Source organism: Temnothorax americanus, unplaced genomic scaffold (assembly GCF_048541705.1).
Source record: "Temnothorax americanus isolate GAGA-0224 unplaced genomic scaffold, ASM4854170v1 Scaffold3, whole genome shotgun sequence".
Lineage (NCBI taxonomy): Eukaryota > Metazoa > Arthropoda > Insecta > Hymenoptera > Formicidae > Temnothorax > Temnothorax americanus.
In genome coordinates, this window is record NW_027509442.1 from 6,546,206 (window position 1) to 6,566,275 (window position 20,070).

At 36.0% G+C, this 20,070-nt stretch overlaps 1 protein-coding gene across 2 annotated transcripts; it reads right to left on the reverse strand.

Moving 5' to 3' along the window:
• Positions 1-188: 188 nt before the first annotated feature.
• On the reverse strand, positions 189-14,251 carry LOC143900573 (thioester-containing protein 1 allele S3). 2 transcript variants are annotated; one of them, XM_077412071.1, is made up of 28 exons: positions 13,993-14,251; positions 11,071-11,146; positions 10,569-10,761; positions 10,203-10,427; positions 9,767-10,017; positions 9,355-9,513; positions 8,950-9,121; positions 8,670-8,861; positions 8,487-8,588; positions 8,276-8,409; positions 7,787-7,907; positions 7,514-7,657; positions 7,307-7,426; positions 7,166-7,220; positions 5,511-5,730; positions 4,655-4,772; positions 4,052-4,238; positions 3,753-3,913; positions 3,541-3,679; positions 3,192-3,310; positions 2,973-3,112; positions 2,657-2,876; positions 2,126-2,503; positions 1,879-2,031; positions 1,627-1,802; positions 992-1,163; positions 756-858; positions 189-626 (listed from the first exon to the last, which is right to left on the reverse strand). In XM_077412071.1, exons 2-28 carry the CDS (start codon positions 11,127-11,129, stop codon positions 421-423), a joined length of 4,419 nt encoding a protein of 1,472 aa, XP_077268197.1. In that variant the 5' UTR covers positions 11,130-11,146; positions 13,993-14,251; the 3' UTR covers positions 189-420. The 2 variants fall into 2 exon arrangements, with proteins under 2 accessions (XP_077268197.1, XP_077268198.1); XM_077412072.1 differs by lacking the exon at positions 5,511-5,730 and adding an exon at positions 6,739-6,892.
• Positions 14,252-20,070: the final 5,819 nt, after the last annotated feature.

A 20,070-nucleotide genomic window follows, 5' to 3' on the forward strand; every position in this document is an offset into this window, starting at 1 on the left:
TATAAAAAATTATCTAAATATATTACATTAATAAATTGTGTTTCATAAATTCCTATCGCTTTACATCTACTTCTCCATTATTCTCTTTCTTTTGTTTCAATATAAAAATAAATGCAAATGAAGAATTTCGTACAAATACTTGTGTATCGGAAGGACTTTTATAGTATGAGAAAAATAATATCTGCTAATTAATAACAAGAAACATTATTAAGTTTTATTATATAGACTTAGTATTATCATTAAATAATTAAATCTTATGTTAGTTTGATTTGGACATTCCATAAAAAGATTATAATATCTTATATTCTGTATAACAAGTATATATACTTTGGTCGCAACTTATACAGCTCCTTTACGTTACTTTGTTAGATTTAAAGTTTATAGTATATTGAAATAATTATCCTGGATAAAACAATATAATTACAAGTACTTATAAAGCGAATAGTAAAACGCGAAGAACGTAAATTGTAAATATACACAAGTGTAAACGTGGGATGCAGCGGACGCTGTAGCATTGTCCTTTCGTTTACCAGGTTTGGAAACGCATATATCTTCGCAATCTTCATCCTCACACAAATCACACAAAGTTGTCTTTCTAGGTTCGTAAAATGCTCTTGCTCTTCTTGCTGTGCATGTGAAAACAGCAAAAAAGTAATTTTTAAAAATCTTATATTACATATTATTATTTATCTTAGAATATTTTTTACATTTTTTTCTAGATTAATTTATCAACAAAACATTTACGTTATACTTACACGAATCATAATAGTCGTATACAGAAACGGGAACTGGTTTTTGCTTAGCTACTTTATGCGTCCTGAACGCGGACACGGTTGGGCAATATTCTTCCTTCACCATCTATGATAATAAATGATTTTCTTTATTTCTTATTTATCAATTATACACACACACACCTCTTATCAGATTTTTATGGAAAAATCTATTCAAATAATTTGTTAATTGATAATTATTTATGATCTGTGATATATACCTTGTCGAAATATAAAACTACCATTGTGTCACCATTTCTAGTTTCCACACGTTTTACATGTGATGATATCTCTAAACTCGGTAGCGAATCTCTGTCTACTGTGAAGCCAGAAGGTAGGCTCACTTCCATAACAGCCATGTTGCTCTCGTTTGCTTCTTCGGTCGGAACAAATCTGACAAATAATGGCTTGATTATATAATCTTCGATCAACAAAGTCGTATAATTGCTGTCTAATGTCCATTTCTATTGATACAAATTAGAGATTAACTTTAATCTTCTTTTTATCTTTTTCTAATTCTTAGAGCTAGAAAAAGATGAAACATAATAAGTTAAACTAAGATTAAAGTTAATCTTTATTGGTAGAAATGGGACATAAGAAGCAGATCACTCTATCTTTATTTTTCTATTTTTGAGAAAAATTAAACGTAAGTATATATTTTATACACATATATTTCCCTCTTTGCTGGGATCAAAAAATAAATTGAAAAATTGTTTCTCTTTCATGACAAATCATAACTACATAACAATATCAGAATTAAAAAAAAAAGTATTTATATTTTTCTTGCTCATCGATATGATTTAAGATTATTTTTTAGACTTAGATATAATGTTAAAAGATAATAACAAGAACATACCCTGAACATATAGAAAGCTGTAAATGATTAGCGTTGGAATTTTTATCCACTTGAGGATCCAAGGTAAACAACGGGAATGCACCAGTCACGTTTAGATTATATTGATACGAAACTTGCACCAGTACAAAACCTCTACCAGACGCTGTTATATTGACGGATCGTGTTTTCGAAGGTAGCTGCGAGAAATGCAAAAGTATTAATATCTCGCTGTAATAACGCGTAATGTACGCGCAACGATTCGTTTAAACTTACTATCTGCTTTTGGAGTATCATGGAATTGCCACTATTTATGTTTATGTAGTTTTGACCTTCTTTGTCGTGTTTAAACGCTATTCGAACCGAACTCGTGTCCTTTGACAGTTTTTCAGCAAGCTTTGCCAATGCTTGAAGTCCAATCACGGTATCCTAAATTATTTTACATATAATTTTTAACTAAACTTTAGTTCTTCCTTATTTGTATGCTTGAAATAATAATTTTGTAGTTGAAATAATCGCTTACTTGCGTCGACGCAAAGCCGCCTTCTGTATTTCTTTGCTTGACGAGCCACTTCATTACAGGAATTGCATCTGCGACTAAATTGCGTCTAAGATACAAGAGTAAAGCGTACGATGTCATTTCGACGTCGACGGAACGCGGTAAAGAGTAGTGTGGATTTTTATTGTCTTTCGGAATGGGTTTGCTCCACCATTTGAGATCCTGCTTCGTCATAGCTTTCGATTCCAGGAAGTTAAATGCCGATGTCTCATAAGGGTGCTTCGCCAAATGTAAGGCGTAGGCGCATAGGCTCAATGCATAGGTATCGTTTAGTCCTTCCATATTACGAATAATATAGTCAACAGCCTTGTTTATAGTATTACGATATTTTCCCAAAGATTCCTACATTAATATGTTCGGTTTCAATAATTGTGTAACATAGAAAACGCAGTCTTTATTTTGCGCATTGCTTTTAAACGACATATTTCTAGCAAACAGTTATATCTCTTTAAGTGCTATTAAATAAAAAGATATTGCGCTAATAATTGTATTTACCTCATTTTCCAGGAAAGCAATAAGCGTGTATGCCGTTAGAGCGAGTCCCTTGGCAGCTCCACCCTGCATATCGCGATGGCTAACTTTTCCCACTTCGGGAAAAGAACCGTTTGCTGCTTGATTGTTGGACAGCCACTGCAATGCCTCGTTTATGATCCTATCCTCAACCGCTATGTAATCCGCCGCTTGCTTGAAAGACTTCGCTACGAATGCTGTAAGCCTGATGAACGTAATAACTTTAGATCTTATGACTCAAATGACAAACATCTTGGATCTTGTGGATGAAATAATTGTTAGATAATCTTGTTGCGCGTACCATGTACTCCCGCTAGGATCCGACATGCCAAACGCGCTAAACGAGCCATCGTTATGTCTGTAAGTCAATTCCTGCTGGTAGCCGATGTCCAGATATTTTAACGCTTTGCTTTGCACGGCTTGCGTTAATTGATTCGTATTCTGTGTGTGTGAAAAGTAGTTTTTTTTTAAATATAAATTATATTGTGCGTCATGTAGCAAAAAAGATAATTATCGGTACCTTCAGATAATTTAGAATGACAATATTTGGTACAAAGTTGAGCATGTTCTGCTCGCCACAACCAAACGGCATTCTTATTAAATTTGCCAAGTTCGGGATACTTGGACCCAAGATGTCACCTGTGTAATACACAATCAATAAAAGAGTGGGATATTTTTCAAGGTTTTACGTAGAATAAATTTGCACACGTATTACATAGGACGTAGTATAAATTATCGACACAATATGTAATTATTTATAGCTCGTTATTAAATTGATACTCAATGTGGATTATGAAAAATTTAGAAGAAATTAGCTTGGGGAATAGAAAATCGACAAGATTTTATTAAATTGGAAGCAATATTATTACCAACTGCAGAAATTTGTATGTTCTCGGATCCTGGAACTGCATTATTAGGTATGTTGATGGTGACATTTGCACCCGCCTGGTCAGCATTTCTCAAATCCAGAAATACCGCTTCGTTTTTATATTGCGTTTCTCCCTCAGCCTTAAAGTAGAACAACATTATTATGGTTGTCGGACAGTTGCGCGAGTAAAAAATAGAAATAAAAGATCATTACGTTGACAAGTAATTTGTGTTCAACACTGTCGCCAGCTAAAACGCTGTTAGCGGTCACTTTTATAGTGATGTACCCCAATTCTCTTGGAATAATCATGAATGACACACTCGAGCCGGAGTTGGCTTTCACATCGACTTTTTTCTTGCGATATAACTCCAATTCTGAAAAATTAAACAACAGCAATTTAATTCTGTAAACTTTTCTTAATTGGATTCTCATAGTTATATATAATTATAAACAACAAGTCTATTATTGTCATTCTCTTTTTTTCTCGACTTAAATAACATTACATCACTTACTCGGTACATCGTGAACTTCATTAGAAACCTCCGCGAAGTCAAATTGTCCCTCGTTTGTTAGCAGAACTTCAGCTGTCACGTCCTTATTCATATAATTGAACACCACAATCTGTATCCCCACGATTTCTCCGCGTATCACAGAGTACGGCAAATCGACGGATATGAAGAAGGGTTTGAACACTTTCAACTAATAAACAGATAATAAATAGTATATAATACAATAGCTCGCTGATTAAAGCGATCTTCTTTTTCATACTTCTATAAAACAGTTTCCTGTTTTGCTACACAATGCCGCACAAATTTTTATCGCGTTTACATATACCGCACGTATATACAAAGATAATCGTCATACATGTAATTCAACGTTGCGTCATTTATTGCAGATTAAAAGAAGAGATTGGTAAAAAAATCAATAAAAACAGAATAGTGAACCGCGCGAGAAAAGAGACTCGGAGAATTAATGAAACTTGCGCACTTTACTTTGTTATAGCAAATTAAATTATTCAAGGAAATTTATTAAATAAATTGGTTTTTCCTTAATCTTGGGATTTCCGCGCGCGTATATAGATCATATTAAATGTGTAACAACATATCTGTAACAACCTTTCTGGGTTCCTCTATGAGGCCTAATCCGTGCGCGTCGTTGACGGAAAATGCAGTCAGTATCCACGATGTGATGGAATCAGGTACAACGCGTCGTAATTCTGTTTTTCCATTATACCTGCAAGAGCACATGTACTTAATATTATCATAATCGCGCAACAAAGGTGAAGTATTTAGAGGGTGTCCTACATCTCGTGTACTTTTATCATTTAAATAATAAATGAATTGAAATATACGATGTGAACTGATCTACCTCCGAAAAGTATAATGCTTCGGATAGCGATAAAAGAGATTATATATTGCAGCTTTCTAATGAAGCGACAATACAGGTATACACGATACAAGCAAGTTGATGTAATATGAAATAATCTTACGTATCCTTCACCTTTACAAATGCGGAGAGACACGTTTTAACATAAATGATGTATAAATAGCGAACGGTGTTATACGCGGATAAAAATCGATCGTTCCTTTGTGAATGACATGATGCAAGACAGTTCATTTTTCGAGAACTGAGATATGCATGATACGCAGAACAAGCCTTTGTAACGCAACTTACATTTACATTCTTGAGAAACATGAGATCGCACCTTTTACCTTGATCAACTTTCACGTAACTGTACAATACGGTATGCATTGCACGTTTTATTTACAGGTATACAGGGTGTCACTGAAAAACTCGCGAGAGGTAAATTTCAGGCCGATATATCGAGCGGAAGCAATATTTTACTTTATAACTTCGAAACGGCAGATTTTCTCTTTTTGTTTTTCAATACACGTACACCCTGCATATATACCGTATTTATACAGACGTGCGTAACACGCTAAAAAAGTATACAAGATACGAAATAAATACCCTGAAGAGAAGTTTGTGAAAAGCCAGGTGTTTAAGATGTCATGCATTAGGAATACACGGGGCTTATTCCAGACAGGGGTTGGGATGCGAGAGAATGCGTAAGGACCTGCCAGCGGTGGTCTTGTCGCTAATCTGTGCGTGACAGGTGGACCAAGGTCTGGTCGAAGCGTGGACAACCCGTGAGGCGAGCCCGTTATTCTACCCTCCAAAATTTGTGGTCCTGCAATCCAATTCTGCATGTTGTATTACACCAGCCCCGATCATGAATCGAAATAAGGTAATCTCTATCGCTATACTCGAATACTATCGATGCATAAAAAATTATAACAATTAGAGATAATTGTAAATCTGTATAAGAGAGGCTTAATTTCATAATAAATAATTGATATATTTTATTTCACCAGCTCTGCACCTACTGTATCGTATCAGATTTCTTAGATTCGCATCTATCTCTGAAAGTTTTTTTACCAATCTCAAATAATAAATTTATAGTCTCTAATATATTTATATAACTATTATTGCCACGTTTTTAAGAGTGGCGCGTAAGCTACAAGAGACCGCGGAATCATATTATAAAAATAAAAAAATTTTATTTACGTAAAAGAAATTATCAGAAATAGATGTCTGTCTAACATATTAAAAATTATAGACAAATAGACAAGATATTAAATTAAATTTCGGATTGTATATCCGAAGTAAATATATTATATACATATATGTATATTAGAGATAACGATACCTAATCCACATGTTAAATAATATTCAAATTATATACAGAGTACAGCGCGTGTATGTACAGAGCGTTTCCAAATCGACGGAAATGCAAAATAAGGATCTTGAAAAATTGAAGATTTTTTTCCATCACCATAAATTACCCAGCGCCATTTTCCACCGCAACAACTTTAATGCGAAGCATTCTAGTTTGCGTTATTTCTTGTTGTACAAATTTTATTGTTATTATACATGTTAATATTTCAATAGAATATGAGTGTAGATTTTGGATATCAAAATTTCCATCAAAATTCTTAGTCCTAAAAAAAGATTATATCATATAAAATGAAATAGTAGCTTGAAGATGTATTAAAGAGATGCTACGAAACAGTAAGGAACGATTTCTATTATGCAATCAAATGTCTATCTAGTGAATAATTACGTGTTCAAAAAATTAACGAGTGGATGTGTAAAACGATAGTGTATGCGTGATAATTTATTATGTCAATGGCATTACCCAGCGTCAAGCGTTTGCCAAAGCCAAGTTTCAGGGAAATTCTTGCGAACTTTGACCTTCTCAGGCGGTAATACAGCAGCCGGGCCTGAGAGTCCCGGCATTCCCGCAGCGGACGCATACATCACGTCGTCCTGGATACTAGATCTGTAGTATACTACACACATACAAGCTCGGTTAAAAAATATATATCTAATCTGACCGAGATCGGCCCAACGGTCGATACTGATTAAAAAGAATAAATCGAGAACAAGGATGTTATTCTCATGCTATATTATAAACAAGTTGGAATATAATAGTTATTCGATGTGTCGCATATTCTACAAAATACTTAATATTTAACGAATGTGCGCGTTATGTTTTTAAGTGCGCGTTAGTCCTTTTACTAAATATAATAAGTATATCTTAAATTTTGCATTTCGACACTTACGTATAGGGAAATTCTCGTGGACGTATCCGTTTGTGAGGATTACCACGCCAGTTTTCTGTTAAAGACATTCGTCATTTTAATTTGATTATCGGATAACAAGCGAGAGGATAATAAGATGAAATATATCCCAGCATGTTTTACTTGAAAGACGTCGTCCGCTGTTCCCGAGCCGGGCCTCCAGAGGTGACGGCCGAAGAACGCATCTGCGTGTGGCGACGTTTCTGCCTTATCGTACGACTGCAGCTCCTTATACACTTGATCCTGCGCGCAATTAATGAATGCAATCGGAATCAATTAAGTGAAATCGCTCCAACAGAAATTTACAGATATTTATAACATACTACGTACATAAGAGATATCATTTCCAGATTTCAGCAGGATGGATCTCTGGTCAATACCTAACAATCCAACGAAAGAATTTGGTTTCGCAGATACTATAATATTAACGTTAGCTCCGGGCGCAACTTCGTCTGGTGTTACTTTAAGATCGATCTATAAGTACGCAGATTATAATGTTAGAATATTATTTACATTCACGCTCTACATTTTTTTCTAATGTAAATCTTTAATGTGAAACTCAAGCGCGTTTCACAAGCGCTATAATAACTTGCGATGACTTACATGATTTTGAAGCACTCCCGTGAGTTCAACGTCTAACGAGTCCGCTATTACTTCACCATCCGTCCGTACGTAGTATACAATTACATGTGCAGTGGGTGCCATGACGTATGTTGCTAAAAACCTGAAACGTATTTTTATTATGTAAAATATCAATTTTAATCTAAAACTCGGGCAAAAGTTTCGATCGAAAAGTTTCGCTTGTACGATCGGGCTGTCAAAGAGTGATATTCATAGTTGAATCTTATATTTAAGATCATTAAGTCTGATCAAAGACAGTCTCAGGACTCCATTCAGCCAATAAAGAGACCATATAGCGTCTCAAAGTAGTATTTATTACGACGCTCTTAAATATGAGATTAGGCTATGAATACCGGCAAAAGTTTGAATCTCAGAATTGCTTTTTTTTACGACCCGAAGGATTCGAAATTTAACTTAAAATTCGACTATCAGAAAAGTCCGAACACTCTTCTTTAATATTTAACCACTTACCTGAATGAGGTCGTGTACTTGTCTTGCACATAGATCGAGTCTGCATGCAAGATATCACCGCGACCAAGTACCTCATAACTTATGTATTTCAACGGTGCGGTAGAATTCACTTCGATGTCGACGTAATTGTTCACCTTGCGAATTAAAAGATTGTGAGAATATTATTACAGCCGAAAGATTTCTACGTAATGATAACAGATGCAAAACGTACTGTTGGTTTTTCTGTTTTCAGAATCGCTTGGATGTATTCGTTGCTTACGGACATGGCTTGATTAGTTGAGGGAAACCATTCGTGGAGGTTTAGGTACTGCGCCTGCGTATATACACAAACAATTAGGTATCACGATTAGGTATTTCTAAGTAACACACACGGAGGCTTGATTAATAATGTTACCTCAACATTTAGAGGAAAGGAGATGTTATCCTTTGCCTTAGGCGGATAAAAGTCTAATTGCACCATGCCATGCTCATCTAATTTTCTTGTGATATTTGAATACGCCGATTGATTATATGTGTACCCGTATGCTATCAAGACGTCGTTTTTGGTGTCCTGTACTGGCGATCCGTCGTGATATGTTAATTTTAACTGCAAAAGATATAATATATTGCACAATAGTTGCAACTTGAGTATTCAAGTTCATTTGTTGAGTATTATAATAAGATATTCGACTTACGAAAGCAGTATATTTCAATCCCGGTTTGAAATATTCCGATGTTCTTATTAATTCCATCGTGTACGGGTGTTTGTGTAGCGTTATTTGTGCCGAAGCGTTTTGCCTTCGGGTAGTTAATTCCTCTTCCACCACCACGTCGATCATAATGGGCCTTTCATATTCGTCAGTTAATCTATAAGATAATGTATTAGTAGGTATGTGTACGGTGCAATATATATACAATGTTTCCTAATTTAAAACTTGTCGAGTGTCAGAAAAATACGTAATAATAAGTTTCGGCAATTTTTTACTTAAGCAGAAATTTTTTTAAACGCTACAATACTTTGAAAAGTAAGAGGAAAATCGGAAATACGCAGTACATAACGCTATATATCTGTAACCAATGCAATATTATATCGGATTTACCTTAATTCGGACAATACATCGAAATCGATTGTAACTTTTCCGTTAATCGGTACCACTTTTCTCACAGGTTGTTGGAATATGGGTTGGATCACGCCAGAGAAAATGTCTGGATAAGCCGTTATCGTAGCTTCACCTTTTACTGGTTTTCCATAGGTGTACCTAAATTATGTCCACTTACAAATGAATACTTTCGGTCAAATGTGGCTTAAGTAGGTAGTGTCAAACAGTTCAAATCATTATCAATTCTTTAAGTGATTATAAATTAAAATTTCCTGAGATAGCTGAAAAACCATCTCCAAAGTCTATCTTCGCTAAGAAACGTAAGATTCACGCGGATGGGACTGGACGGGAGTTTTCCGCAAATCCATAAAACTTATCTCCCTCGTAAATTGTTGTTGGAACAGTCGCTTACTTTGCGTGGACAGTTGCCGTGACTTTCGATTCTTTGAACTGTACGTGCTTCGGCGAGTCGATCGTCACCTCGAAGTTCGGTAGAACGTACTCCGCGACTTCAAATTCCTTTTCAAACGTCTGATCGCCGACGTTGGCAACAAGCTTCCACTTTCCTAATACTGGTGAATGCGACAACTCCAATTCACTGCCGAAAATACCATGAGTCACTGGTGGCCGAATCCATTGCTTGATACGATTACCATCGCCATCCTGTAGAAAATTTTTTTTCTCAAGTATTTGAAGTATAATAATACTGAATAGTACTTTACAATAATAATTGTATATTCTCAAGAAGAGTTAGTACTATTTTATTGTTATGAGCATCAAAGTTTAAACGACATGCACAGTGAAAGATATACATATACTTGTGTATATATATATGTATATGCACTTACGACGATATATACGTCCGTCGGTCCCACAATGCTCGGTCTCAGCCTCGAATCCAATATTATACAACGAAACATAACTTTGTGACCGGGTTTATAAATCGCCCGGTCGGTCTGGATGAAGACGGAGTAACTTTTATGTACATACTCGATATCCTTCGATTTAGAAAAATCAATACCGGACAGACCGCGTGCTGTGAGTTTGTATTTTCCCGGCGTGGTCTCGCCAATCTACACACATTGTAAGCAAAATCCATGATATGAATGTTAAATTACGACATAAAGGTAGTAGATAGTTCTCACTTTTAAGTAAGAAAATTCATACAGGCTACCACAATATTAGACTATACGACCGCAAATTCATATACGTACGTCTAATCGCAAGATCTGAGTGGAATAAGGCTCGACGGTTGCGGTCCGTGAAATGTTGAATGTTTTTCCCGAATCCAGTTCGCCAGTCAATTCAACGTATATCACTGACGGCGTCGACACGCCGGTGGTGCTCGCCGCTACATGATATTCTGAATCAGGACGTACCACTTTCGGCGCAATAATAGTGTAATACCTTAAAGGAGAACAAGAATCTTCCTCATTCCAGCTTTTCCATTCTATTCTCTCTTCGGACTTATATATATATATATATATATATATATATATATATATATATATATATATATATATATAAATCTACCGTTAGTATTGTTTTAACATTGAGGAATTATCCCACGTTACAATACAATCAAATACGGTGGGCTTTCATCATAGATCGCAATGCAAACACGGTTTGTTTATTACGAGGCGTCATGAGATAAATCATTTTGAATGAAAATATATCTGATAATAATATATATCTGATTGATATATCTATACTTACGGTTCTGCGACTACATTTGAGATTATTCCCGATAGCAATAGAATGCCTAGCCATTCCATGTTCCAATAGGAAAGTCCTATTCAATTAAAACAAAAAGGCGCTTAAACATCTATAAAAAATAAACACATTTTTTTATACTTGTGGAATAATATAAATTCAAAATGTATAATTTGAACATAATTTATCACAACTTTATTTTCGACGTTAAGGCCGATCTTATATATAAGATACTCCGTAGTCAATGAAACGAGTCGTTCAGCATCCAAATATAAAACTTATTAAGATGATCTCAAATATAAGATCTGACTATATATACATATATGAATACTGGCCTGTGTTTTTCAAAATTAAATTTATTAAAAAAAATTATTTAATTAAAACAAAAAGACGTTTAAACATCTTTAAAAAATTAATGTTTTTTTTTTTCAATACTTTGTGGATGTATGTCAATTCAAAATCTATAATTTTTGAACGTAATTTATCCCAACTTCATTTTCGACGGATCAAAATCTATAATTTGAACGTAGTTTATCCCAACTTTATTTTCGACGATTAAATGTGCATTTAAAAAAATATCTTTATGTCACTTAATACGACATTACATTGCAAGATAATGAACGATTTGCGCTTTCCACAGAATTATCTTCCAAGATTTTGCAATGTAACAACGGTAATCAATTGTGATTTTTTTTTCTACGAACGTACGTGTTACGAGGTGAAAACTCGGAAGGCAGTGATAGATACAAATGAACGCATAAAAATCAAGAATGTTAAACATCGCGAGTAATTAGACGTCATTATGCGTACGTAAATGACACAATGTGCACGTCGTACCGTGCGCACAGATGCCCATATAATTATGTCGCCGTGCAGTTTCCCTTCTTTGCGAAAGCTCAGCTCGTCACAATACCGGTTTTTCCGGGAGTCCATTATCTATATCCGTCATCGTTAATTTCGAAAAGTTACGATCCGAATGAAGTAATTATACACTAGCTGTGAGAGGAGGGGAAAAAAGACACGACGGATAAATACCGTGACCGATTATTCCACGAATAAAAGTCTCGATATAGCCGTGTCGGATCGTGATGTCAGAGCGACAGAGAGAAAGAGAGAAATAAAAGCCGGGGAATTCCGACAAAACATACGGAAATATTTTTTGCGTACGTTACATCCGCGTGTTACATAATGACCCGCGTGTCAGCGAAAACGTTTCTATTCTCATGGGGATCTTTGAAATATTATATTCGTAAAAAGTTCAGCTTTGCAGATATCCCATTTTACGCAGTTACATTTCGCAGAAACGTGAAGTATAATTGAGCGTCACGGTGTAGCAATTTGGATGCAAAATTCTTAACTATATTTCAGAAGCTTGCCTCATCGTGCAGCAAGTACAGAGCATTGCATACTCCCAAGCTGCATGGTAATAAATGCTCCGTTTAAACTTTAAGCAAACATTGTAAAGATAGAGATAAACTTGCTATCACATATGTATCCCGATGACGCAAAAATGCAGCGTTTCCTTTGAAATGGAAAACATCACTTCTTATCTAATAGCTATCAGGATATTTGATATATACATAACATGTGTACTTAAATACTACTTTTTATGTGTTCAGAAGTATCTGTTGACAATACGACATTTATTTAACTCTAATTACTCGCATTATCTAAGCGTAAACTTGACGCATTATCTCTTAAGCGATAATAAGTTTAATTTACACTTGTTGTTAGAAGAAGACAGGAAGAATTTGACAGATTAAGACCGAATTTTAAATTAATTAAAACAATTTTAATTTCAACTTTGATTTATTAAATTTTTTAAATTAAAACCTGAATTACGTTTCTGTTAAGAAAATCCTTCCCCCTCACACTTTTGCTATCACCTGATCGGTATTATTACTTCAATCTTATGACGAGACGTCATAAAGTTTATTAAGATTAAATACAACTAAAAATTCAAAAATGTTTAATTTTTTTAAATCGTTTCCTCCTTTTTTTGTGAAAGAATTGCGACAAATATAGGATCGAATTACGAGTTTCTTATTAGTGCTGAAAGTCTCGTAACATAAGTATAGGATTTAATTCCATTTGACACTTTTGCATTGCTCCGCTTCTTTTGCGAAGAAACAAGATATGGGCGTATTGTGTGTGTGTGTAAATTCTAACTCCGCGAGACATTCCTCGTATTCGTCAATCATATTTATCGTATCGAGGATGTGGAAAATATTACGCACGATTTTTTTTACCAATGTTCAAAGCAATTTTCTTATTAATATTAAATTTTTCATTAACACAGTAACATAAAGAAATTTAAATAATAACTTTCAAGTTGCGAACGATTGAAAAAAAGTTGAAAGTTGCTAGAGATTACAATTTCTCTCGACATATTCTCGCTGAGGAAAAATCGACCCGAAATTAATCAAGGAATCTGTCCTTAAGACAATACGCGGGAAGTGGGACACTCCTTATATGATAATAGAGCGAAATTTCTCAGCATGAAAGTATTCATATTAGGCTACTCCACTTTTCATTCGTTTGCTCCGTAAATTGGGAAACCGATGGTTGATGTCAAATTCAACGACCGACCTGTCGTTCCCCGTCGATTAAATTCCACCTGCCATCAGCTCGTTTAGGTCCGTATAGATTGCTGACCGCAATGAAAGTACCGCGCCAGACGATTCGTCGCTACGACTTTGGAACTTTCACCGACACGGGGAGATTCAGGGCAATCGTGGAGGAAAGAAAAAAAAAAGAAAGAAGAGACAATAAAACCTGAGGACCCATTGAACAGTCGGACCTGTTCGTTATGGGCCCTCGGTATGCGTCCCGAAGAAAAGCAAAGGGAAGGATACCCGCTGCGAGAGGACAGGTATAAAGAAGGTCGCGTCATCGCGCAAAATATAATTCGTCTCGGTGACTCACCTCTGGCCAGAGACGGAAGCGGGCCCCAACTTCCTCGGCTGCACCGAGAAAAATGCACGGATCGTCAGCCGGGGAATCGCCGTAGACGGTGCGGTTCTCCGTCGGCGTTCCGCGATGATCTTCCGCTGCGGAACGCGCGGGAGGTGGACGCGGGAGGAGCTGACGCCGAAGTGAGTCGGGAGAGTCGGAGCGGAGAGAGCTCCGGGAGAGTATATTCGCGCTCCTGCTAACGGGCCAACGGTTAAGCAAGCACTGACGGCCACTACCAATCATGGCAGCAAGAAACCGGGCAGTGCAGGTTTCCCTTCCGCCTCCACCGCGTCTCCGTCGCCGCCGCGCCGGGCCACACGGGACGATCTTTATACCGTTAGATAAAAATAGCGCGATAATGCATCGGCTAGATACGACGCTGCGAGCTCTCGTCCCGCGAAAATCCTGCCTAGAAATAGATATGCAGTTCGATTTATTTACTTCTCTTTTTTTTAAATTATGTTTATAACGTCCGGTCTCAAAAGGCGCTGCGTAAAATAGAGTTTTGTACCGAGAGAAATTCGCGCGCGCGAATCATATTCAATTGTCTCACGGGAAGACATCCCGTGGAATCTCAGTTTCTGTGGATGTTCATCCCTGAATCTCTTTCTTTTTCTTGAACGGAAATTGTGTAGGATATTATACAATTCAACTGGTAATCTCGTTTGCTGACTTGAATTAATTAAGCGGAACTTTTTGCAAATAACGCAAGTTTAACACTGCAAAATGCATCTCGGCAAGATAACACGGTTGCATACTATTGACACGCTTTAAGATTCAATTTAACGTTAATCGCTTCTATTTTGCGTCACGCTTATACGCTTTGAGGATATAAAAGGCTTTCGGTTCTATTGACGTATGGCTTAAAATTCGAATTGTAGAATTCCAGTGAATAAACGGATATGGACACGATTAAATCTGACGCATCCTGACGCGCGCGGCGTAATCTTAATATCCTTGCGTAGGCAACATCTGCGGCGCGCGCGGTGACTTCAACGCGTGTCCCGGTTAGCGAGAGTAGACGAGGCCATCGTGTATGTAGGTCTGCTGAAGCATTTTGTATTCTTTTTGGCGTTGTTTGTCGGGATATATGCATGCCGCTGAAAAGATACTATTTAACATCGTTATGGCATATATTTCGAGGAAAAAAAAACGCAGTTTCTTAACATCTGAACTCTATACTGAACTTTGTTACTACAATTTTTTCCTCGCGATGTTTTTCAATAAGATAAGATACAATTAATCGTAAATATTGTTAGAGAAACATGAAGCATCGCGATACTAAAAAAAGATGTTTTCTGTATAAAGAGAGACCTGCGAAATATGTAACATTTTCAGGGTTTTGTAATTGATGAAATGTTTTACGAGGAGCATAATATGACAAAATTTGCAGAAGAAAATCGCGATCTCGATAACGAATAATAGAGGTGAAGGTCTCGATGTTGAATCGATATAATATAATCATGTAAGTATATATTTTTTAATTTTTCTTATTATTTTTCCTGGTCATCATAGGGCAGTCAAATAAATAAATGTCACGTACCTACTATATTTTTATGCGATTCAATACTATAAATGTTTACTAACTATATCAATTAAATTTTTCATTGTTTCTTTTTAAATAGTAGATGATCCAATTGGCATAAACAAAAAGTCACATAAAATACCCCTAGTAGCGCACTGACGTTAAATGACGTTTTAATGACGTCGTATACGTCTAGAGACGTCATTAAAACGTCATTTAACGTCAGTGCGCTACTAGGGACGCTTGGCGCGATGAATTGGCGCGGTGTAAAATAGTAACAAAAGGAGTTTGGGAAGTATAACAGTTTATATCAATGCTAAAGGATGTACTTTGTTCATGTATAGACACACACACACACACACACACACACACACACACACACACACACACACACGCGCGCGCACGCGCGCACGCGCACGCACACGCACACACACACGCACACGCACACGCACGCACGCACACGCACACACACACACACACGCACACACGCACGCACGCACGCACGCGCGCACGCACGCACGCACGCACACACACACACACACGCACACGCACACACACACACACACACACACACACACACACACACACACACACACACACACACACACACACACACACACACACACACACACACACACACACACACACACACACACACACACACACACACACACACACACATGGGCAGGAGAGAAGCGAAACCTTTTCTGCAGCCCCTTCCTAAAGAGATCGAGAGGGTTCAACGGAAGCGCATATCATATCATATATACACACATGCATGTATCTATGCACACATGCATGCATCGTGCATCTATGCACACGCATATATTATACATATATATTTGTATATAATATATACCTATATGTATGTATGATGTACACTAACGGGATTCTCTCGGTTGTTGGATTAGGTCAGGTTTTTTCGATGAGATAGGAATGCAAGGGAAAGGATGAAATCCTTCTCGGCCCATACACATATATATATACTACTACTACTTTTACATACATTTGAGTAAGGGCCGGTTGTTCCAACCTGTTGGAAACATTTTTACATTTCTATATATTTACTATTATTACTATTTATACACACTATTGTCGGCAACATTTACTATAGTCTTAGTGAATTCTGACACAGCCTGGACACATTTATTTCATCGTGAACGACTTTCTTCACGTAAGAAATTCCACAGAAGTGATCAAAATTGCGAGCCTTTAATAAATTCATATAAATAGAGAAAATTCAAAATTATCCAACTAATTGATCAAGGCAATATTCTAACACACTGACCAAGAATAGCAATACTGTACACGCACTAAACAAGAATGTTTAATATACAATATATTATAGACTGAAGAAATCAAAACAGTAATATAGAGTAAAATTTGATGTATGATTGACATTTACATGCAACATGTATTTTAAGTGTTTATTTCTTAAATATATACGGTATCGGAAAATTACGTTGTATTTATGAAATTTTTTATTAATTTTTAAATAAATAATGGCTTTCTGATAAACAATGACCGACGCTAAAATCTTTGGAATGTTTATTTAACGCTGTGACCGTAACAATATATGCGCGTCAATATAAAGCAAAGCAATATATATACGTCAAAAGCAAAGCCGATGGAGAGAATTAATTATCTTTTTTGGCAGGTTTATGGATACAAATTGAATAAAATATAATTGAAGAAAGTAATTGTCTGTTACAATAGATATATTTTCTTTTGAGCTAAGTAGAAAAGGGGATTCAGGTAAGAAAAAAAAGGCTCTGGTGGAAAGCCAAATTGGGGAAAACGGGCTAAATAAGAACCATGTGCTGTTGTTGGTGCATGCGTCGAGGTATAATTCCTTTATTTAAAAAAAGAAAAGACTGTTCAATTATTCCTCCGTTTTATTTTCGCCGAAGATGGTCCAAACTGTCGGACCGAAACGTACGTAAACATTTTTTTCAAATAAAAGAGTATACCTCGACGCACCGAAACAACAGCGCTTTCGACGTTTTATACTTATAGCCCATTTTTCTCAATTTAGGATTCATATAATTAGCGTGCCCTCGAGGGCAGGTAGTCGAGCGCATTAAACCGAATAGAAAATTAAGTCCTTTACCCCATTGTGCGTCATACCTATCAAAGTTTATTCAATATAGATCATAAATCATGAGTCAAAAAGAAGACAGCTAAATAATTTGTTCAGAATTTAACGATGTTTTTCCAATGTAAAATATCGCGTTTTTAATATAACATCATCAATCAGCTCGAGAAACATATAATGTACATTTTACCAAAATTTTGTTTCTTGTTAAGTTTCCGCAATCTTCACGCATAGAATAAAAAAACTAACATAAATCTCTATAGTTTTTCAATCAAAAATTTTCCAATTTTTACGTTCAATTACCGTTCAATAAGTGTTGACATTGTAATTATTTTGATACATTTAAGTTACACAAACATTTAAAAAAGCCCATATGGCGGCATATAAAAATTAATCGTTAAATTAGACAAATGGTTTACTTATTATTGTTATTACAGATCTAAAAATTATCAGAATTATACAATTTTTTATTTTAATATAATACCAGTCACTTGTTTCTCTCTCTCTCTCTCTCTCTCTCTCTCTCTCTCTCATTTAAGTTTTCGAATGTGTCTAATTCTAATTTCATATTACATAATACATACGTAAAACCTATCGGCCGGTATTTACAGTCCATTCTTATTTTGACCGTCTTAAATTAAAATGTCTTAAAGACGCTAAAATATTTCATTAAAATAATGCGATGGAATCTTAAGACACAGGCCGGTATTCATAGTTATTTAAGATCGTCTTAAGTTCAATCTTAAAATGTCATGAACCAATCACAGAGCCGTATTAGCTTCTTAAGACATTACTTAAGACGATCTTGAAGACTATGAATACCGGCCTAAGACTGCTCTTGACCAGGGAGTATGTATATGTGTACATACAAAATATGTATCTTGAAACGAGGTGAAAATGGACGCATTCCAGCAGACCAAGCCGCTGAGTAACAGTCGAAGGTGCGTGGCTACTGGCTCTTACTTTTAGAACCAACCACGCAACGCAGAGTGTTGATAAGACGACCTCAACAGCAGTTGTGTCTGCCGAACGCGTCCATTCACTCCAGTCGAAAACTATATCTATGGAACACACTTAGTATAGAGAAAACGAGAGAAAATGACAGAGCCAATCGGCAGCCGTCAATACCGATCACGGGGTTTTTTTCCCATAGGCTAATTTTATAAAAGTGCTCGAAGTCGTCGTTAAACGCATCAGTCGTATTGGAAACTTCGACCAGTACATACGTTTGTAATTGAGTGGGCTTTGGATAGCAAAGTGAAACGACGGTAAAAATGAACTCGATGAACTGGGACCCGAACGATATTTTACAGTTTTTAAACAGAACTGACATGCAGTCTAATACGTGCGACATCAACGAAACGAATAACGATTCGAAAAACGAAATTAATTACAAAAATGATTCCATAATAAATGTGTACGATGACAAAGTAAATTATGAGCGCAAACTCAAAGAGAACTATAATGAGTATAAGAATGATACAAATTATGATTGCAATAGCGAAATAAATCATAATTGTTGTTGGGATTGCATACTATCTGGGAATTATAACATCACGAATGAGAATGATACAAATTATGATTGCAATAGCGAAATAAATCATAGTTGTTGCAGTTGGGATAGCATACTATCTGCCAATGAAAATTTTCAATTGGTGAGTAGAATTTTAATATTTTCCATATTTAACTATTATATAATTTATTTTCTTGAATTTTTGGGATCGTGTTAGTCTTTTATTTTAATGTTTTTAATATTTTATTTTACCAACGTGCAAATAAAAACATTACGAATATAAATATTTTGAAATTAATTAAATTTCATCTTTCATTCGTTTCTTCAATTCTACGCAATTCTACGCCGGCTAACTTTTAACCTTGGGTTAATTCACTCTCTCGTTGTAAATTAATAACCGACATTTGTGGAACTCGGCCTAATACCCATTTCTACTATTGTAGATTAACTTTAATCTCGGTTTAACTTACTCTTTCTATCTTTTTCTAATTCTTAAAATTAAAGTGAGTTAACCTAATTAAGGTTAAAAGTTAATCGACGTTTGTGTGTGTGTGTGGAACTGCTGGATCACTTCGATCGAACTCCGATTAACTTAATCGTTGATTAAGTTCATTGGAAATGACCAATCGCATTTGTCAATCTGCTTAAATGAGCAAATGCGATTGGTCATTTCCAGTGGACTAATCAACGATTAAATTAATCGGAGTTTGGTCAAATACAGTGAACTGCAGCACTGAATTTCACTGCAATAAATAACGGATTTAGAGGTTATGTTGCACCGCAATTAAGGAACGTACCGGTGCCACTGGTGTACACTGGTGCAAGAAGTTGAGTAATGAAGAACAAACCTATAGCATAGGCTGCTGCGTTTCGCTTTGGGCATTTTCGTGCTGAGAGCACAATGTCGGCACTTTT